Source organism: Psilocybe cubensis, chromosome 13 (genome assembly GCF_017499595.1).
Source record: "Psilocybe cubensis strain MGC-MH-2018 chromosome 13, whole genome shotgun sequence".
Classification (NCBI taxonomy): domain Eukaryota; kingdom Fungi; phylum Basidiomycota; class Agaricomycetes; order Agaricales; family Agrocybaceae; genus Psilocybe; species Psilocybe cubensis.
In genome coordinates, this window is record NC_063011.1 from 471298 (window position 1) to 491618 (window position 20321).

General features: G+C 46.5%; 11 protein-coding genes across 11 annotated transcripts; 6 read left to right on the forward strand and 5 right to left on the reverse strand.

The window, feature by feature from the left end:
- Positions 1 to 97: 97 nt before the first annotated feature.
- JR316_0012880 (uncharacterized protein) lies at positions 98 to 1870 on the reverse strand (the record flags this gene model as incomplete). Its single annotated transcript, XM_047898498.1, has 8 exons — positions 98 to 391; positions 452 to 565; positions 640 to 708; positions 781 to 836; positions 909 to 1258; positions 1357 to 1481; positions 1545 to 1650; positions 1716 to 1870. The coding sequence occupies 8 exons, from the start codon at positions 1868 to 1870 to the stop codon at positions 98 to 100; spliced, it is 1269 nt and encodes a 422-aa protein (XP_047742046.1).
- A 1678-nt stretch (positions 1871 to 3548) lies between these two features.
- JR316_0012881 (uncharacterized protein) lies at positions 3549 to 4542 on the forward strand (the record flags this gene model as incomplete). Its single annotated transcript, XM_047898499.1, has 4 exons — positions 3549 to 3728; positions 3842 to 3972; positions 4036 to 4266; positions 4341 to 4542. The coding sequence occupies 4 exons, from the start codon at positions 3549 to 3551 to the stop codon at positions 4540 to 4542; spliced, it is 744 nt and encodes a 247-aa protein (XP_047742047.1).
- Positions 4543 to 5011: 469 nt separating this feature from the next.
- JR316_0012882 (putative eukaryotic translation initiation factor 2 subunit beta) lies at positions 5012 to 6407 on the reverse strand (the record flags this gene model as incomplete). The annotated part of the gene is made up of 5 exons (XM_047898500.1): positions 5012 to 5181; positions 5274 to 5403; positions 5466 to 5630; positions 5689 to 6066; positions 6117 to 6407. The coding sequence occupies 5 exons, from the start codon at positions 6405 to 6407 to the stop codon at positions 5012 to 5014; spliced, it is 1134 nt and encodes a 377-aa protein (XP_047742048.1).
- Positions 6408 to 6576: 169 nt separating this feature from the next.
- Positions 6577 to 7822, forward strand: JR316_0012883 (ATP synthase subunit gamma, mitochondrial; the record flags this gene model as incomplete). The annotated part of the gene is made up of 6 exons (XM_047898501.1): positions 6577 to 6714; positions 6770 to 6854; positions 6907 to 7350; positions 7409 to 7526; positions 7604 to 7722; positions 7806 to 7822. 6 exons carry the CDS (start codon positions 6577 to 6579, stop codon positions 7820 to 7822), a joined length of 921 nt encoding a protein of 306 aa, XP_047742049.1.
- An 859-nt stretch (positions 7823 to 8681) lies between these two features.
- On the forward strand, positions 8682 to 9684 carry JR316_0012884 (uncharacterized protein; the record flags this gene model as incomplete). Its single annotated transcript, XM_047898502.1, has 3 exons — positions 8682 to 9007; positions 9081 to 9134; positions 9210 to 9684. 3 exons carry the CDS (start codon positions 8682 to 8684, stop codon positions 9682 to 9684), a joined length of 855 nt encoding a protein of 284 aa, XP_047742050.1.
- Positions 9685 to 9943: 259 nt separating this feature from the next.
- JR316_0012885 (uncharacterized protein) lies at positions 9944 to 10922 on the reverse strand (the record flags this gene model as incomplete). Its single annotated transcript, XM_047898503.1, has 5 exons — positions 9944 to 10124; positions 10194 to 10273; positions 10335 to 10425; positions 10503 to 10633; positions 10746 to 10922. The coding sequence occupies 5 exons, from the start codon at positions 10920 to 10922 to the stop codon at positions 9944 to 9946; spliced, it is 660 nt and encodes a 219-aa protein (XP_047742051.1).
- A 2316-nt stretch (positions 10923 to 13238) lies between these two features.
- On the forward strand, positions 13239 to 13925 carry JR316_0012886 (uncharacterized protein; the record flags this gene model as incomplete). Its single annotated transcript, XM_047898504.1, has 1 exon — positions 13239 to 13925. The coding sequence occupies one exon, from the start codon at positions 13239 to 13241 to the stop codon at positions 13923 to 13925; it is 687 nt and encodes a 228-aa protein (XP_047742052.1).
- A 713-nt stretch (positions 13926 to 14638) lies between these two features.
- JR316_0012887 (uncharacterized protein) lies at positions 14639 to 15295 on the forward strand (the record flags this gene model as incomplete). Its single annotated transcript, XM_047898505.1, has 1 exon — positions 14639 to 15295. One exon carries the CDS (start codon positions 14639 to 14641, stop codon positions 15293 to 15295), a length of 657 nt encoding a protein of 218 aa, XP_047742053.1.
- A 799-nt stretch (positions 15296 to 16094) lies between these two features.
- JR316_0012888 (uncharacterized protein) lies at positions 16095 to 16739 on the forward strand (the record flags this gene model as incomplete). The annotated part of the gene is made up of 1 exon (XM_047898506.1): positions 16095 to 16739. The coding sequence occupies one exon, from the start codon at positions 16095 to 16097 to the stop codon at positions 16737 to 16739; it is 645 nt and encodes a 214-aa protein (XP_047742054.1).
- Positions 16740 to 16916: 177 nt separating this feature from the next.
- On the reverse strand, positions 16917 to 17520 carry JR316_0012889 (Small heat shock protein C4; the record flags this gene model as incomplete). The annotated part of the gene is made up of 3 exons (XM_047898507.1): positions 16917 to 17021; positions 17084 to 17303; positions 17369 to 17520. The coding sequence occupies 3 exons, from the start codon at positions 17518 to 17520 to the stop codon at positions 16917 to 16919; spliced, it is 477 nt and encodes a 158-aa protein (XP_047742055.1).
- A 612-nt stretch (positions 17521 to 18132) lies between these two features.
- On the reverse strand, positions 18133 to 20125 carry JR316_0012890 (Nucleoporin nup44; the record flags this gene model as incomplete). The annotated part of the gene is made up of 3 exons (XM_047898508.1): positions 18133 to 18784; positions 18843 to 18958; positions 19013 to 20125. 3 exons carry the CDS (start codon positions 20123 to 20125, stop codon positions 18133 to 18135), a joined length of 1881 nt encoding a protein of 626 aa, XP_047742056.1.
- Between the last annotated feature and the right edge of the window lie 196 nt (positions 20126 to 20321).

Genomic DNA, 20321 nt, shown 5'->3' on the forward strand with positions numbered 1-20321 from the left:
CTGGCTGGCTATTGACTATAGGACCCAGCCTTCCCGTTGTTTCAACATTTGCACGTTAAATCTACCTACATGTACATGAAACCATATCATCTTCAACTTATCTTCCAAAAAGCCGTTGGTACCACTTCTTGGATTTAGCCTTCTCAGGGGTGGCCACCCCGACCCTTGTTGTTGCATCATCAACCGGACGACGGAGTTTAGTGGATTTCCATCCAGGAAGGAGCTCTACTTGAGAAGTTCCCTCCTCTTGACCATCTTCAATGGGTTCCTGTATATCTGCATTCCCCGATGAACCTAAATTGTTGTCGGCAGTTTCGGTTGACTTGACCAGACTTTGGGGGTTGTTGGGTTCAACAACAGGGGATATCGACTGCTTGGTAGCGTTGGGACGCTGTGGGTTTTCAATAATCAGTGTATACACACTTTGACATTTCTGGTTTAAATAACTTACTGGTTCTGAAGGCAAAGGTGGATTTGCATCTGGTGCAGTGTTTGATGGAACACGGTTTGTCGGTCCTACCAGGGTTAAATTCGATTCAGCTAGGTTTTCTTGATATCGTATACTCTGTTGTTAAATTGAATAAGAACAAATTAGTCAGAAAAAACCACGATAGACGACATTGTTAAATGAAAACTGACAGCTAGGTATTCAGAGCCTGTTTGCGTACTATCAGACATTATACTGTCGTGGTCGGAGCTTGGGTCATACTAGTATCCAATTAATAAGGGTGCCCAACGTTGAACATAAACGCGATTTGCGACTATAAACAACTTGCTCACAGGCTCGGCAATTGGGAACGATATTCCTTTCCACATGGCCAACGAATTGGAAACAGCTGATTGATTGTGCAAGCAAGTCGAGGTCAGCTACTATAACTTGAAACCTGGCACCAGATTTATTTGCTTACTTCTTCGGCGCACCGCAAAACTACGTGGTGATTCCATTGGACCTTGCAAGACCCATGCATTTGAATAGAGCTTAGGAACTGAGACTTGTTGACCTTCAGGGGTGACGATATAAAATTCCTTCAGTTCAGCGGTACGGCTCCGATTTACGATGATATTCAACGGCTTGTTTTTGCAAATGGATACTGGTTCCCAAGGAATGATAGAAGGTATTGTGCGCGTCCCATTACCGAAGCCCTCCGCATTTACAGGGACCTTGGTGTAGAATTGTGGATAAAGTTCTAGGGAAAAGCTACTCAATACCCGGTCCTTCGTCCGACTCCTGCGGTGCAAGACGGTGTATTCGATGATCCTGTGCATCAGAATGTCAAAGTTAGCGGTACATTCTATCATAACTGTTGCACATGTAATGTTAATACACCGAATTGTCGTTTCACAAATTCAGATCACTTGCCAGGCTCAATCTGAGTTCGTTGATCATTGAACTTCTTTGTGGTGTTGTCGAACGAGAATGGAGTTTCTCCCCAGATGAATATATCCAACGTTACGGTGGGTTCATTTTTTAACTTCGATATCTGGACATAATGAGCAGAGAGTATGAATGCGATAAATAATGGACAGGTATGTAAAAACTTCACCTGTTCTTCAAGCACTTCTCTGTATTTTTTCATGTAGTCGATCGCTCTCTGATCCATTTCAGTGGCCACTGGAAAAGAGCTGATCCCCTCCACTTTATTTGTCCACCTGATGAATAAAATGTAAGAGTACACCAAGCAACAAAAGAGAGCATGTGTGTAAGAGTAGCATACCATTTATTCAAGGAGACGCGATATTTTTCGATATATTTTTCCAATTTCTTATTGGCATCTTCGAAAAGTTGAACGATCGTATCTTTATCGGACGATCTTTCTCTCAGTGTCCCCGCTTTCAATGCTTTCCCTATCGAGGCAAAAAGGCTGGACATAATGTAAAATACACTGGTACGAGTCCAAATCCAACATACCTTTCAAGGTCTTTGGTCTGTTCGGTATTGAAGGGACTCCCAATACTGTTCTCAGGTAAAGATCGGCACATCGAAACAAGAAATAGGCTCCTCATATAATATGCCCTTCTAGTGTTTGTCAGTTTTGCCGCTCCGTTGGTGAAAAGGCTTTTCAGTAATTCGCCGACTCCCATATCTGCCCTGATTAATGTTATGGTCGAGTACAAGATGTCGAGAGCAAGTCCTTGACGCGCTCGCAGAGTTTGGTGTATTCATCGATGCCGCGAGGATGCGTCGTGCACATCACGATGGGGTTGCTATTGTGATTTTAGAATATCAAGGAAGGGTGATAGATGATATTAACTTGGCATCGAACATGGATGCTTGCAAGAATAGATTTGAACTCTAAAAAATGACGCACTGTTCACCCGATATATTAAATGCCCAGCTAACGTTCCCGCAGTCTACCAAGTATGGCTCGCCTTATACTATATAGTATGCTCGCAAAGTATCCAATAGGTGAGTGAATTAAGTGGTAAAAAGCGATAATATCTAAAAAATGTGAAGTATAGACTTGCAGTTGCGCTGCGGCAGAGTAAGTCAAACGATGATAGTCTACAATTTGGGTGTTAGTTTAGGATTTATTGATGAAGGAGGTTTTCCCTCGCTGCGAAAGTGAGTTCGAAACACTCTTCAAAGTCTCCTTGGAAGCGCGATGGTCTCCTGATACAGTGCAGGAAATTGCTGGTGGACATAACCCCCATCTTGCCTTTCTTGAAACGAGGACCACGACTATGATTGAATCCAGGCTTTCCTATTGAGTGGGTTGAATTATCAAACTTCTCCTTATCGACCTTTTGTTAAATTTCAATGTATAACCTTCAATCAGTTGCGAAGTGGCCTTGCATCGGACAGCTTGGATTACTCACATTTTCTGCAATAAATTTAATAAACAGTTAATCCCACGAGATGGTCAAGTGAGCGTCGAAGAGGTTAAGATTTTATTCGAACATACCCATTGCTTCATAGTGCAACATCTTCGGAATGAAACCCACATGGCGCTGGGAGACCCTTCAACTTGATTGAGTCTCCTTGAATCTTCCTGTTCTCCATGAATAAAATAAAACATACGCTGTCCCACACCAACGATCTGTGACTGGTTCCCATTATCTTCTTCATCAAGGACCCGCTGCCAAAAACCCAATCTGCCTCTCTAACACCGACTTTGGCCTGGAATGACATGTGACGGAGTACTAGCACCGTAGCCTCCCCTCGGACGTACCAAAGCGGACTAGCGGGTTTTAACCAGCTCAAAGTTCGAACGCTGTTACGCGAATGCTGAAACTTCTGAAACGAAGAGAACCATTGCGGTACCTTACCTTTTCGTGGTTTATTTCCCTGGACAATGGGTTTCCCTCTCCCGATGGGCATTTGCCATCGAATGTGGACATAGACCATCGAGTTCCTTTCCTTTCCTTTCCATTCCTTTTTTCCCTCCTATACCTCCTGCTGTTTCTTCAAAACCACGGAACATTGAGTTCCCGAACACAATCATTTATATATAACATCCATTCACCAGGACACGCGCCTCCGACCTCCCCCGTGCGTCAGCTCACCCAAAACACGAAGAGCAAAAACTCCATCCGGGATTAAAATCATTATGAAGCGTGCATTGCAGTCTCTTGCAGCGCTCCTCTCCGTGGCGGGCTCAGCACTGGCGAACAGCTCCCCGCTGATCAACAACCCGATCTATATCATCACCAACGCGGAGACACCTTCGCTTTTCCGCCCCGGCTTGTCGCCCATCGGGTTCCAGCGCGCAACGCAATGTTTGCCGCAGGTGAGTGGTGTGCTCAATAGCACTCATGCAGCATTATTTGTCCGGACAATAATAATGACGTCCGACCTATCCTTGGTTTTGCTATCACTCTCGTTCCCGGTGTGAGGGTACAGCTCTTCCAAACGCTGGATATTGGCAAGATTATCATGTGTCCGCGCAACGACGACAGTGCGGTGTGCTTCGAAACACTCGCGACAACGCAGCCCACCGCCGACGCGCTGGGCCTACCCATCGATACCAGCTGGTAATCTCCTCCCATTGCCATATTCCCAACCTCACTTCACCGCCCTAACTGATATTCGAACAGTGGCGCGGATGAGAATACAGACGATAACTGCGTCACCAACCTCGCAAAGAAATTCGCCAAGACGAGCACACAGGCAATTTTGATCGTCTGGGCAAGTCATATCCCCCATCCGCCTCTGCGTTTTGTGATAATTAATTGTCCAAATATCCAGGACTTCGACGAAATTGGTGCCCTGCTCGAGTCAGCACTGGATCTCGACACCGACCCCGCAGACGCCATCGACGGTATCCAGTAAGCAAGAGAACCCCATCTATTTTGAACACAATCCATTCACTTACCGCCGTTCGTATTAACCAAATGTATAGCTTTGACATATTCACCGTTGTGATCAAAGGAAAGATCAAACAAGTCACGTCGCAGAACTGCACCGATATCGACGGCGTTGCACCAGGCACTGCTACCCGACGAGCTATCGCTAGCACTGAGGAGCTATGGACCGAGGAGGAGGTGGAGAGGGAAAATGTTAGTAGGCGCAGGACGGCGAAGAGCAAGAGGAGCTTTTGGTAAATGGCAGAGGCGATAGCAGAGAAGAGGAAAAGAGGATCTAATCGGCCTTTTCAATCTTCTAAATTGAAAGATTGTAGTTCATACTTATACCCATTTTACTGTCATCTTCCGCTGTTGGGTATGCTGTGAATAATGAATAAAATCAATGCAAGAATTGAGGTCGCAGCAACCCTGTGTTCTGTTCCATGCTTCGACCTCGCTGATTGCGTTTGGCTGCATCAGTGTAAACTTGAAAACAATCAAGGAAGTTGAAAAAGAAAAGAAGAGGTTCAGGCACAGAAAGAAATTCTAATCATCACATTCTCCATCATAATCATGGGGTGCATACATGTGCGAGACATTGAGCAAAGAAAAAGAAAATTGAAAATGAGGATCAAAAAGGATGAAAAGAGATATACAGAAGGAAGAAAATGCAAAAAAGAGGGAAGAATAAACCAAAAGCACAACATATGAAATGAATGCCCCAGGTTTACCCGGTCTTGTTCTTGCTTCTCTTTCCGACCTGCGCCTGGAAACCACTCTTGATGGCGTTGACGGAACGTCTACTGCCGCAAGATTCGCATGCCATGAAGAAGATACGGTTCTCCTTTGTGAGAAGGGTGTCAGGCGATTTGCATGTTTTGCAGGTAACATATTCGACTGTGTAAAGTAGACGAGGAAGAAGATGAATATAGGAGCAAGTAAAAAAATGTGAGTGTCAGTGAGATATGCGGCAAAAGGAGATAACGCACCCATGTAACGACGAAGGACATTCTCGACTTGTTTCTGTTGGAAACGACCCTTGATGACTAGACGTCCAGCACCGTCAACACTACCTGTTGTACCCATTTCGGCGAAGAGGAATTGGATGACATGTTCGGGCTATCATACAGCGAGAATTAACAAAAAATGAAGCATGTCCCATATTTTGTAGCCTAACGTACCTGACGATGCATCTTTTTGCAGATATCAGTAACATTAGCGAAGATGGATTTCTTATTTCCTTCACGGAAGAGTTGGGGAGGGGCGATGGTGTAGCGTTTCTTGGAGGAGCTTGATAGGAGTGAGGGGTTGGCGGCGTGTAGTGAAGCGTAGAATCGTGTCAGAAGCTAATCGGCCAAATGTGTCAGATCGTCGTACATCTTATAAGCGTTCCTTGGTACTTACCTCCTGATATGTGTAATCACGATCGCTTTTCAGCCATGGCTCATTGCCAGCGTCAAGTCCAACAGGCGCATCACCAGGACGGGCGAATGGATCATCGCCAAGCTCTTCTTCGTCAATGTTGTCGAGATGTGAACCGTCTGGCTCCGGGCCATCATCATCATCGTCCTCAGCACCTTCAGATTTCGACGCCTTGGCTGGCTTGGAGTCGTTGATCTCCTTCTCGAAAGCATCAAGGTCAAAGTTGGCCTTTTTCTTGCTTGACTTCTTTTTCTTCTTCATGTCTGAGAAGTCGAGGTCATCGGCAGTGATAGTAGCACTCTCCGCAGGTGCAGCATCTCCAGCTACCTGGGCTGGCGTCGACGTTCCGGAGTCATCGCCCTGCTCCGTTGTGAGATTATCGGCCAAGATAAAAGATTAAATACACGCACGAAATCCATCGGAATCTCCTTCTTCTTTTTCTTCTTCTTCATATCGCCAAACATCGCCTTGAAGTCTTCCTCCTCCTTGTCCTTTTTTACGGCCTTAGCCTCAGCCATAAGTTCATGGGCGGTGGTTGGCCCGAGATCGACAGGCTCGCCGCTGATGGTAGTGTTGTCGATGGTCTCGGGTGCTGGTTTTGTGGGATCAGCATCGGCGCCGAGGGGGTCTTCGATAAACACGACGGCCTTTTTCTTTCTTTTCTTGAGGGAAGGGTCAAAAAGCGGTTCCTCTGAAGCCATTTTACAGTCAGTTAGCGAAAAGAGACTGAATTGACCGACTTGATCAATCAGACCAGAGAATCCAAACTCCGCAGGCGTGGGAATAAACAAATGCAAAGCCGAGAGTGCCCGACATCGCTGCCAACGCTGCAAATCACCGTAAAACTCTCCAAAACGAACGATGTCCACGATGCTTGCTCGTCGTTCACTTGCCCGCGCCGCCGTCGTCGCCCAGCCAGCGGCCCTCGGCGCTGCCAGGAACATGGCCACCCTCCGTGAGATTGAGCTGCGCCTCAAGTCCGTCAGGAACATCGAGAAAATCACCAAGGTCCGTGTCGCGTTGGGCTTGTCGTCGTCGTCGAGCTCATTTTTGTCGCGTGCAGTCGATGAAAATGATTGCGTCCACCAAGCTCGCAAAGGCCCAGAGGGCCATGGAGGCCGGCAAGAAGTACGGCGAGGCTAACAAGGGTCCGTGTTCCTTTTATATGGCACAACATCATACACCAAAACATACTTTCAGAGGTCTTCGCTCACGTTCCTTCCGACAAGCCCACACCCAACAAGCTGTTCGTTGTCATCTCCTCCGACAAGGGTCTTTGCGGTGGTATCCACTCTTCCGTCTCTAAGGCCACCCGCAAGGCTTTCGCCGGTGCTGAAGACTCGCCTTTCGTCGGCGTCTCACCCAACGACGCTGCCATTGACGCCACTTCTCCCGTCGTCATTATTGGTGACAAGTCCAAGGGTCAGCTCCAACGCACCCTCGGTGCCAATTACCAGATCACCTTCAACCAGATCGGTCGTGACATTCCTACTTTCGCTGACGCCGCCGCCGTCGCTGACCTCATCGTCCAAAGCGGCATCAAGTACGATGCCGTTGTCCTCGTTTACAACAAGTTCATCAGTCAACTTTCCTACGAACCCGCTATTATGCAAGTGAAGGGAGAGGCAGCTTTGAACGAGTCGGGTGCGTGTTCACATCACTGGCTGACACTCTGGTCCATTGACAGCAGCATTTTCCGCAGATGCCTTCAAGGTTTACGAGAACGAAGACGACGCCACCAAGGACCTCGCTGAGTTCTCTCTTGCCAATGCCATCTACGCCGCTCTTGTCGAAGGACATGCTTGTGAACAGAGCGCTCGGTACGTTCTTCCACCCTATGTTCTAAACGTGGTATATCTGACTTGACTTTTTATCCCTTTCTATATCTGTCACGCAGTCGTACTGCCATGGAGAATGCCTCGAAGAATGCCGGAGAGATGATTGGTACCCTCCAGATGCAGTACAACCGTGGTCGCCAGGCCGCCATCACCAACGAGCTGGTGGATATCATTACTGGTGCGTATTCTCCTTTGTTGTTATTTTTGTGCATACTTTTGGCTTTCTTGTGTTCTTTCTGACGCGTATATTTACTCTCATAGGTGCCAGTGCTCTGTAAGCGGATTCGACTGCACATACAGCATAGATTATCGTACTTCTGCCTGCTTGAGCATCTCGTTCAAATCCAATATATTATCATGGAAACTTCATTGGCCTCTTGGAAGCCTATTGATAATGTTCTTTTGCTATCTGACTTCAACGTCTTTCCGCGTTTCGCGGATTCCTGTAATTACGGCTACTATCTTGAGTTCGTATTTTGAGGATATATGCTGACATGTGGTAACGCTCGCAACACCCCTCCTTGCTCTAGGAATTTGCTGTGTACGTGTAAATCCACTAACTTTATTTATTTATAACTCATTTCATCTTTTCTTTACAGAATCATTTCTTCCAATTGTCTCAAATTGGTTTTAATCACTGCCTCGGGAAGCACACACACAACTAGGGCATTCAATCATTTCATTAAGCTCTTATCATTTCCCTTAATAACAACGATGGCTCATGTTCAGATAATAAGCACCTTCCCTTCTCAGGTCCTTGATCTCGTTTAGACTTGTGGGTGGCCTCTACAATTGCCCTTTCCCACGACTTTCAAGGTTGGACTTCGCCTCCGTCTTGTCTAATTTGAAGTGTAACCATACAAGGCAGTCTTACAAGCGCCTCGAGGCGCAGCCCCCTTCCGTTCTCACCCAGAGCAGAATCCATGTCACCTGTCAACCACATATACGTTTTTCATTGTTTTCCTTTCGTCAAGGACAAGGGTTAATTCGGCTCGGACGATGTATGTGTACATGGGAACCTGTGCGCCTAGTGTGTATAAGTACTCTTCCTTCTGCTGCCATCTCAGCCTCCTTTCCTTAAGCTGCGATCTCTCGTCATCTATAGCTTGTACTTGGACTAAACCTTTTGTTCTCAGTATGACTGATAGCCCGCCCGACTACATCCAATCCTTGACAATACCCATATACGCCCCTGCGAACGAACCGCTGAACCCAAAAACACTGACAAGAATGCAGATGCAGGGCTCTCATAATGCGCACAAGTACATGCGGGGATACCAGATCCCTCCACTTGAGCGCACAACTGTCAGGAGTTCCACCAGGATTGCTGCTACTACATACCGGTGGGAGGGCGAGGAAGAAAACTCGGCGCATTCTGCAACTCATCTGCCATTGCCGATGGATCCTATAATTGAGCGAGTTGGGTTTTGGCTTTTTTTCCTGTTTACGGTGTGGCTATTTGGGTGAGTTTCCTTGTCTTCCTTGATTGTCATTGTTCGATCTGATATACTAACATGGTTATTGTGTGTGCGATAGATTCAGCATGTGTGTATTAATTCTGACAACTGCGGAACTCGCGTTGATTCCGATGTATGTCCACCATTGTCATTCTAACAAATATCCATTTTTTATTGTCCCAATGCTCACACGGCCTTCACTTCCTAGCCTCTTCCTGCAATTCACCCAAATGATACTGACCATCGATCTGCCCCTCGCCTCTCTCCCGCTCCCGATGAGCATCCTCAGCGCGCTGTTCTTCTGCTCCTTTCTCCTCACCCAGCTACATGAATGCTTGCCATCTATCCTCGCCTCGGAGCTCAACGCGCGCTATTCGATTTGGCACCACACTCGTCGGGACATGCCGCTTGCGCTCACTTTTGTGGGTTTGATCAGCATGTACGCGGTGTTCTCGCACGGGCTCGCGCTCCTCATTGTTGACAGCGATAAAACATTCTGGGGGGCGAGGGATGTGGAGGGCGGAGGGGTATTGGGAGTGATGTTGCAGGGCGCGAGGGGAACGGTGGGCTGCTGTGTGCTTGTGGGCATGGCACTTGTGCTGTGGCATTGGCGGTGTGTGAAGATACAGGCTGAGAGGGCGCGTGGTTGCTCAGAGGCGCGTTTGGAACAATATTCGTACTAACGATCGGGTTGGAGTAGGTATTGTCAATTGACGAGGAGTCACTTGGGTTTATAGTTGCTTGTAATATTTTTCACCTGGGTTATCAGATAGTCTCAATAAAAATTCATTGAACAGCCTAATAATTCAACTCTTTAACTCCTGTTAAATATCACATCACCGAAAAAACGAATATCGACTTTCCCTCTGAATACAATGCGCTGTGCTATGCACAGGCGCACATGTACGACTGCACCCCAAAATCACATCGCTAATAATATCATCACCACCGTCGATGCAGCGCCCTCTTCTCTTTCTTTTTCGACTTCGACTTTGATTTCGCCAAAGCAGCGGCGGAAGGTGAGTTTGCGTCCGTGCCTGCCGCGATACCATCAATACCGGTACAGTTCTGCGAGGTGACCTGCGAGATGACTCCTTTGTGGACGACAGTGAACACATCAAAGCTGTTAATATCAGGTGTAAGTTGTATGAGAAAATAATGTTGAAACTTCGAAGAAGTGAATAGGACTGACTGCACGCCGTCAATAGCGTCTGCCGGGCCTGTGTTGAGGTCGAGTTTGTCCTCAAGGAGGGTACCGACTTCGCCTTGATCCTAGAAATTGTACATGTAATGTCAACTTGTTTGCTACTAAAAAGTGGCTGAAAAGGCGTACCCAAACGATGAGGATTGCTTGTGTGCTGGTCTTGGCAAAGTTCTTAACCAGGTTCTGGACGCAGTTGTCGCTCGTCTTCTCGTCTGCACCACTACATTCCGGAAAATGGGTACAGCTTTAGTAAAAAAAAAATGGATGAACAGTGCGTTTACTCAAATAGTCACGTACCAGCTGGTGTCAATAGGCAACCCGAGCGCGTCTGCTGTAGGTTGTGTGGTCGGGAGCGTTTCAAAGCATACATCGCTTCCCTTGTTCTTCGGGCACATAATAATCTTGCCAATATCCAAGTTTTGGAAGAGCTAAGCCATTCCCAAAAGCGACATAAGTCGATACAGATTCAAAATAAAGGAAAGGTGTTTTTTGTTCAGCACTTTACACGGTCAGACATAAGGTACAAAACAATGGACCTACCTTAGGCAAACAGTTGTTCGCGCGGCGTTGTCCAACGGGGGAAAGGCCTCCACGGGAGAGGGAGGGTACCTCCGCGTTGGAAATTATGTAGATGGGATTGTTGAGGTTTGGTGGCGAGCTCAGCGCCGCTCGCGCAAGGAAGAGCAAGGCTGTGAGCGTTTGAAGTGTTCCCTTCATTGCGTTATCGTGTTGGTTTCTGAGCTTTGAAGACGCCCGGAGGAGCTCGGGAGGCGATTAGTATATGTAGAGGTATGTTATATATACGCTCTTAATTTTCAGGTCCCGAGATAACTGGGACGCAGGAAGAAGGGAGAACGGATTCAAGAGGAAGAGGATGGGAAACTTTTTCTTTTTGCCACATACTTGCTGGAATTTTTCGGAAGAGTACTAGCAAATCAGAAACACAACAAAGTTGGCGGGGAATCTCCGCTAAGGCTTCTAAACTAAAATTAGACGAACGCAAGCGCTAGCTCAAGCGAAACCAAAGGAGACTAGTGTATTCGATTATCTCATCGAATTTCAAGGCGGTTTTGGGAACTTTGGGGTCAACCCAGTTGCGGAGATCCATGCATTTGGTCATTCATATGTGAGAATGTGGAAGAATCTGCAGTGCACATGGTGTATGGTGGTCTTAGAAGAATATCACAAAGTGGAAAGAGAAGCGTTCTAGTTTTGTAGCGGAATCCGGGGAAAGCATGCGTTTCGAGTGACAGGTACAGGCTGAAGATAGATAGATGATCGAAGGCTTCTGAGCGCATCACTAAATCCGCGCTAGTCCGCATATATTCATTAGAAAGCTCAATGGGTTGGGAAATTGCATTCCGCTTGTCTTGTTTCCTATGTGGCCTCAAAGGGTGCCGGGCGGACTTAGAGAGGGATTCTAAGCTTCTAAGTGTTTTTCAATTTGCACAAGAAGTAATAATGAGGATCACAAGTGAAAACATATGTTAGGTATTGCACGCATGCTGACGTTGACTTTCAAAACCCGAATTTTCTTTAAAGTCAATCATTCAGATAAGAAACCGAAGTATAATAAAATCATGAGATGGATTCAATAAATTCTGTTAGAGTAAGTATTCCCTCATAATGTGTCTGCTAATGAAGGTTCACGAAAAATATTTCCTCACCTGGGCGGCCATAAGTTACATTGATCATTGATGACCAATGGGTTGATTATTTGGGCATCATCAAGGAGAAAATGAATAAACATACACTGTTTCCATTATACAGTTATGATTGATCTTTGTAGGCGCCCTTTGATGAAATTTAGATATCATACGTAGACGAGTAGACAGTTTAACGTGGGCGCCTAAGTATTCATACTATACAATGCATCATGCTTAAGGTTTACCCATATTTTCATTCATTGTACAGCTTAAGTCTTGTTTGAACTATGAGGTTAGGTTTATGTATATCGACCAATCTTGTACATAAAATCAACGTATAAAATGCTTTTTTCTCACACGGGAATCTTCTAATGTTTTCTGCACGAAAATCACAGAGATTCGAAAGAAGAAACAGGACTTCCTATTTTTGGACACGACCTAAAAATTTCCTCATTTGGGTTGGTCGGACGATCGTGAGGAACTTCTTTGGCACGTGATGGGAATTTATTTGTTTTCTGAACATTTGAAGTTCAAATCAAAGCTTCGTTTCCAACAACCACCAAATTGTACCAAAATGATTGTTGCCACCAATGCTGAGGTCGACAAAACGGATGCAGCGTCGACACATACACTGGTCGCAGAGCAGCCTCGGAAGGTTCCGCCACATTTACCAAAATTAATCTATCTCTCGTTCGTTGTCACAACACTTGCTTTTGTGTTCGCGATTGTTGATAATGTTTACAATCACTGGAGCAATGTACCCAAAGGCGTGTCGGTCACTACTTGTATCTACGTCGGTACTGAGAATGGCAGTCGGGTGTCTATATACGCGTTGAGTGCGATGTCATGTGAGTGGTCGCCACACACCATTTGAACCAAAGGTAACAGTAGTTTACCTGTTCATGATAATAAATTCTATCAATGGAACTTTATCGCGACCCTAACAACTCCGCTCGGTCTATGGGTATGTTGGCATTCTGGAGGATGACGCCGAGTAAGTGCCCACCGCGCCAGCCTATGGAGATTTGAAGGGCACGCGCCCCTACCTTGTTATATCTCTTTCTTCTCGTGTTTTTCTTATTTTTCTTATTCTTCCTCCCCTTCAAAAGTACTTAGTTCTGTTTTCCTTTTCATTTTCATGGAACTTAAGACCTCTTTGCCGTTCCCTCCTCTAGCTTACATGTGTACACAACAGCATGAGAATAAACGATAATTTTATCTTTCTAAAGCCTTTGGTTGGATTCGTTCACACTACAGTTCTGGATCTTAAATGTAGTTATAGGCACCGCGCATGATCACTCTCGGCAAAATGAAAGAGTCACAGTTTATGTAAGATAGCATGCTACTTGCTTACCCCGTTTCTACCCTCACTTTGCACCCCTTCACCATGATCGTTGTTACTCCCGATATCGAATCCGATGCAGCTTCCACCCATACTCTCGTGACACCACCAAAATACCAAGAAACACCTCACCACCTCCCCAGAATCATCTACTCCTCTCTTCTGATATCCACCCTCGCTTTCGTCTTCGCCATCGTCAATTATGTTACCTATTATCACTACTACGACGTGCCAGCGGGCATTGTGGCCCCTATTCTAGCATATGTATCGACAGTACCACATCACTGTGCTGTGATTCTATTAAACTGGCTTGAACGCCATCAAAGCGAGTCCATATTCCCGTTTGCACCAGCCTCATTGCGCGGAATCCTTTATTCTTTGGTACCCATATCATTGTGGGCAGCATCTACAACAGTCTCTGCTATCAATCTACACAGAGACAGCGCGTCGTGGTCGAGTTGCACGTATAAACCAATACAAAATGCCAATGGGACATACAGCGTCTTTGTCGACTGCGATAACATAATTACCTACCACCCCACTATTGCACACGACTACTGGTGTTCATTCACTTCAACACTCACTTCCGCCTTGGAGCTACTCCTCGCCCTTATCATCACTTCCATTTGCTTTATGCATTATCGACGGCGCCAGAAGGCTGTACTACCCAATAATGAACCTTCATCTTCCCCAAGTTCTACCCCGTCCGAGTCGAAGGTTGTCTCTGCGTAAACCTTCCGTCTATCTCTCATCGTGCTCGTATATAAAGGCGTCGGTGCGTCCTGAGCTTAATCAGCAATGTTGTACTCATACCTCTCATCATTAGATAGGGTTTTCATGTTTTATTCCACCCACAATACTCGTCGACGTGAAAATCGGAGGAACCAATCCTTATCACCACTGTCACTCATCGCGCTCACGCTTTAACTTTGCGCTACGATAACCTCGGAGCAATTGCTCTTATCGCGCTGCCCAGTCTACAAAGAAACCCTGTTGTACTTGGGTTTTGTCGCTTCGAGTGGAAAGCTTCTAGGCCAGATTCTATTTTGATCTTGACACTTACATTAATAGCTCACAACGCTCGGAGACATTGCGCTGTAGTATGCAGTACTCAAGCTTTATACTCGGAGGACATGTGTACGAGGCGAATCGGTGCGTGCAACACTACATTCAAGTTTATTCGGATTTATAACTTTCTAATCTAGTAACATCACACTCCTTTGATATGTTAGCTATTGCCCACTAGCCATATACCAATGTATCTATGTACAGGAACTACATAACGCATTGATAAGAATATCTTCTTGCCTCGTGGTTCTTGATTCAGAACGTCAGGAAGCAAATTTAGTGTGATGAATTTATGGACCGTTTCATCGGCCAAGCAAATTAAGAAAATGTCGCGCGTTTCGTGAGCTTGACAACATTTCATCCTTTTCTTTTCTTCCATGATCATCGTCGCTCCTGATATTGAGGCCACCGACGCTGCGTCCACACACACTCTTGTCACTCAGGAGTACCAAAAGGTTCCTCGACATCTCCCCATTTTACTATATTCATCCTTCCTTGTGTCGGCCCTGGCGTTGGCATTCACCATCGCCAACCTTCTCAGCTACACCTATGACTATCTGCCTAATATCATCGTACCCGTGGTGCTGGGATTTGTCTGCATCCTCCCTCATCACGGCGCGGTCGTGCTCCTTCAGTGGCTTGAAAAACATGAAAGCGAGTCCATCTTTCCTTTCGCTCCGACATCTCCTCGAGCAATCATCTACTCCTTCGTTTCGTTGATACTGTGGGCCACGTCCATGGTAATGTGCGCTATAAATCTCCATAGGAACATGCAACCCATCCCCAACTGTCACCTTGACTCCCTCTCGTCAAACAAATGTATAACATATTACTACGCTCCGACCGTGACTGAAAACTGGAGCGCCGTGGCCTCAACCCTTGCATCCTCTTTGGAGACGATTCTCACCTCTGCAATTACATTGTCTTGCTTCCTCCACAGGAGACGAGAATGCAATCGCCCCTCTCAACCTGAAAATTTGCCGGCCCCTTCCACCTCGCCACCCGTAGTAAAGATGCTGCCTGGATCCGGATGACCAGTACCCAGAGAAGGAATTTTGCGTGGTGCTAGTGAGTGTCATGGTATAACTGCAACTGGTAGCTGGTGTCAAATAATTGCTATTGCTCTACAGTGCCCCATCACCAGGGTCTGCGCGCTCGACACGGTTTCTTATTGGCCGGAGCCATGCACCCCTATACATAACACACCTCCGATCATCGGACACACTCATCGCTTCACTCGGAACGAGCGCAGGATGGTCGGATAGCACAAGGGTGTACAGCGCCGATTTTCATGTAAGGGAAGGATGGCATTCCAATGTTGGGACTGTGTGTATTTTCAGCCATTCGTGCCATGGGCGCTTATTCTTCGATGGTGCATTCAAAATTATCGCTCCAGTTTTTGTATCGATGCTTCCCCTCATTACTCGATCATAACTGAGCCTACGCTGCGGATGTGTCATCAGCCTGAACTCAGTATAGTTTGCTATGCAGGAGGTCGTCTACACTGCAGACATGTAAATGTACTATTTTTAACTTCACCGTCAAGACCCATGATTGACATTGGCATTTGACATATGATAGGATCATATTCCCCGCGGTGTCTTATGAATCATGTTGATATACAGAGGCAAAAAAACGTTGTCTGTTTAGCATAAGTCCTCTTCCCGGGTAGCGCAGCATCTTCTATGGAATCAGTGTGCCTCCAGCGGCTTTCAATGATGTATGTCGTAAGATGGTCGTACATTGTCAGCGTATATATGGCGACGGCTGCGGAATTATCAGACACCTCTCATACCCTATTGTCCTCATGCTGGCCTGTGCCAAATCCTCTACATGATCGTCACCGCCAGTATTCCAGCAGCTGACTCGTCTGACGCTGAGTCAGTTCGCACTCTCGTTCCCGTTCAGAGAGTCCCTCCATGGGTCCCAACTCTGACTATCTGCTCCCACATCACATCTACAGTTGCATTAGCCTATGCTATACAAGACAGCGTCAATCTTTCATACCAGTATCTACCGAATGCCTTCGTTCCAACGGTACTCGCATATACACTCTCCCTCCCATTCCACATCGCCATACTCCTTCTAAAATGGCTAGAACGGCATAAAACCGAGTCCATCATGTCATTTACGCCAGCTACGCCTCGGTATATAGCCTATTCCGTGCTCTTGGTTGCATTTTGGGTGGCCTCTGTTGCTGTATGCTCGATCAATCTCCACACCGCATCCAAACCAAATTGGTTTTTTTGCTCTGATGACAACCCGGCGTGCATTCAACTCAAAATGACCATAGACAATCCACCTGTAAAGGCCTATGCAACACCTCTCGCTTCGGAATTGGCTTCTTCAGTAACATTGGTGTTATCCATTGCTATTACAACACGCTTGTTTATGTACCACCGCCAGCTCCTGAAGAAGTCCCGTAGTGCAGCAGGTCATGACGGCTCAATGGCGTTGGAACCAAAGGGATACACTTGACTTGAAATATAGGGTGCGTACCTGGCTTTAATTGTACACGATTTGCAGATAACTGACTAGATCTTACTGTGCCATTAGAAAGAATGTATTTTCTGGAATGCATCGAAAAAATTTTTCATATACACAAATAATGGGTATGGTAGTACAGAGAGTGGTATAATATCAAAAGCGACGAAATTAGGAGATAGTGATCTTCTTTGGTCCCACTTGGTCAACAGCGACGGTCTTGGGGAACGTAATGGTAAGAACACCGTTCTCCATGTTAGCTTTAATTTCGCTATCCTATATTGAATTTATTGAATCAGGAATTCCCGGTGCCTAAATAATTATATACGCCTACATACCTTGACCCCTGCAGGCAATTGCAAAGTGCGAGAGAACTTCCCGTACTGGCGTTCGCGTACAGCATAGCCATGTTCCTCAAATTCGCTCGCCTGCTTCAACTCGGCTGAGACGCTCAGTCGGTTATTGTGGACGTCAATGCTGACGTTTTCCTTTGATACTCCAGGGAATTCAAAGGTGGCGGTCACGAGATTCTTTTCGGCGTCTTCATGAAGATCCATCCTGCAATGTTCAAAGTCATATTTAGCGCCGAACGTACTTGTAAAGTTTCACAGTTCATCTCTTACCTTGGCTTTAAAGACCTGACAGCTCCATCGCCAGCTGCGTTGCGACGCTGGAGTTGATTGTGTCTGGGGCCGCCGTGCGCATGACGAGCGAAGGCCTCTTCAAAGAGGCGGTCGAAGTCATAGTAGGGTTCGTAGAAGAAGACGTTCGACATTTTGTAGATTGTTGTTAAGTGAGCTCGATTAGAAGCTTTGGACTCCGGATGTGTGGATGAGAAATAGAACTGATTTCCAAGTGTTATTAACTAGACTCATTTATACCTTCGTTGAACTATGAAAGAGGAAACAACGAAAACGTCCTGGAATTGTAAAGAAACATCTCAGTGCTGAAGTAGAAATCTCTCGAAAGATGGATGGCTTCTCTGCCTACGTTTGGAAAAGGGTATTCGCGATACTTCCAGATCGGAGAAAATTCCAGAACGCGGTGGCGCGATGAGCGTGAGAAATTTGTGCGGCATTGATTCGGCAATCGCGGCGAACTATTTTCATGCCGTGATTGTGAGCAGACTCGATAGGTGAAAAATATCTAGAGCAGTTTTTAACTTGGTTAAGGGGAGCACAGACTTGCAATAGGCCTGTATGGGATGAATGTCGGTAAGATCCTCGCTGTGACACTTTATACAATGGCCAAGAGTGGCATAGGGACAACCAAACCAAGCAAAGTAAAAAAATTGAAGAGGAACAAAAATATGTCAAGGAATCAACAAAATACAAAAAGCAAACAAAACAGAGAGTGAGCTCCGTCGACGGCCTTATGCATAGACCCATCAACGCAAAGCACTAGCTCTCAGCATACTCGTTGAACCCCATATGCTCTCCCCCAGACCAGCACCAGTTTCGTCATTCGTGCTTTCAGCCGTATTCTTGGAGCTATTCCCCATAATAACGTTGAGGTCTCGTTGGCTTTTCTGCAGGATCTTCGTTAGGTGCTGCAGACCCGCCTGCTGCTCTGTAAGAATCTGCGCAATCTGGGCAAGTCCATCCTCGTCCACCACAGCCCAGTTATCTGTAGGCAAAGTTCCTGATGCAGAGGATCGCTCGATGCTTGCGCTGACAGAGCCGATCAATGCCCAAAGCTCGTTGAGTCGACCCTTGACCCTTCCTCTGCGCATCTCCTCTTCGAGTTCTTCCAGTTTACCTCGCAGAGCTTCTTCTTCTGGTCTCAAAGCACTGGAGCGAATCGTAGGGATCAGGAGGTGGAGGTGTTGAATGAAGCGCATCAGCCGTTGGATTACTTGGGTCTGTGTACTAGCCGCACGGAGAAGCCGAGACGCGTTTGAGACAGCGTGTTGGGTGCGCAAAGCCGCCAGCCGGGTTTGCAGGTCCTTCAAATTTTGTAGATGGTTGGCGGATTGCGCAGTCTGGGCATCAACACGAACTCTCAAATCGTCAAAACCAATTGCAATGACAGGAACAAGACTGTAGAAAGCGTGTCTGAATTAGTAATATTTCACTGAATATATCACAAGTAGCGTACCATGAAGGATCAGGGTTTTCACGAACGGCCTTTTCCCACATCGCGTCGTTGGTGGCATTTGCTGGGCGTCCATATAAGTTTACTTGCTTGGGATCCACCAGATTATAGAAGTTGTGCTGGTTTGGAATAAACATTAGTATATAAGCCTCAAAGCATTGACCAAAACACACCTGGAATTCGCAATCCTTCGACTCTTGGTTCCAAGCATTTATAATCCTTTCAATTTTTTGCGCAAGCTGTGAAAATTGATTCTGGGCATCCTGCATATTGGACGGAGTAGTTAGAGTAGAGGTGCCAAAGACATTTTGTTGAGCTGGGGCGCCGAGTGCGCTCGTTCCCAGAGTGCTTTTGTTTCCGCCAAACAGGGTAGAGGAGCCGAAGAGAGATGACTGCTGTGGCTGTTGTTGTGGCTGCTGCTGTTGGTTTTGCTGCTGCTGCTGCTGTCCTCCGAACAAACCACCTCCGAAAATTGAACCAGTGTTCGTGTTCGTCGTGGGTGTTGTTGTGGTCGAGCCAAAAAGACCTGTCGCGGGCTTAGCTCCAAAGATACTGCTTCCAGTGTTTTGGGTATTTCCAAAAAGACCTGTTCCAGCCGTGTTTCCGGTTTGCGGCTGACTATTCGTTGCGCCGCCAAAGAGACCGGTGCCAGTATTTGCAGTTTGTTGTTGTTGAGTGTTGTTCGCTGTCGATCCAAAGAGTCCACCACCAGTGTTTGTTGTGTTGTTCGTTGTCGATCCAAAGAGTCCACCACCAGTATTCGTCGTGTTACCTCCTCCAAAGATACTCCCGCCCGTTGTTCCTGCTGTCCCCGTTCCTGTATTCGTAGCTGTGTTTGTAGCACCCCCAAACAAAGGGTTGGCAGTTGTTGTGTTATTCCCAAACAAATTACTGGTGCCCGTGGTTCCACCTCCTCCAAATATCGACGATCCCGTCGTTGTTCCTGCATTCCCCGTCGCGTTCGCATTCGTGTTGTTAGCAGCATTCCCGAACAGCGAGCTACCGGTGTTCGTATTGGTGGTGTTGTTCCCGAACAACGAATTGCCAGATGCTGGCTGGTTTGTCGTATTGGATGCTGGCGTTCCAAAGGCGCCAAAAATATTTCCCGCTGCTGGTGAAGCAGTGTTCGTATTCGTGGCACCGAACGGTGATGACGTTGGATTGGCCGCTGAGTTGGTAGATCCAAACAAAGACGAGCCTGCTGCTGGCTGGTTCGTGTTCTGGGCGCCGAACACGTTACCGCTCGTGTTGGTATTGGTGTTTCCAAAGTTTCCGAAGATCGACATATCTGGAGGTGGCTCCTACAGAGTTTGCGATACTTTCAATTAATACAAAGGAGCTGTGAAACGAAACAAGGTCACCACTTGCCAATCAAATATCAATTTCTTGTATACTCACCTATACCCCAGGAAACTTAGAGATTGAGGAATGTAGAGTTCCCCGCCAAGTGATATTATACACTGTGTAAAATGGTGAGTTTAT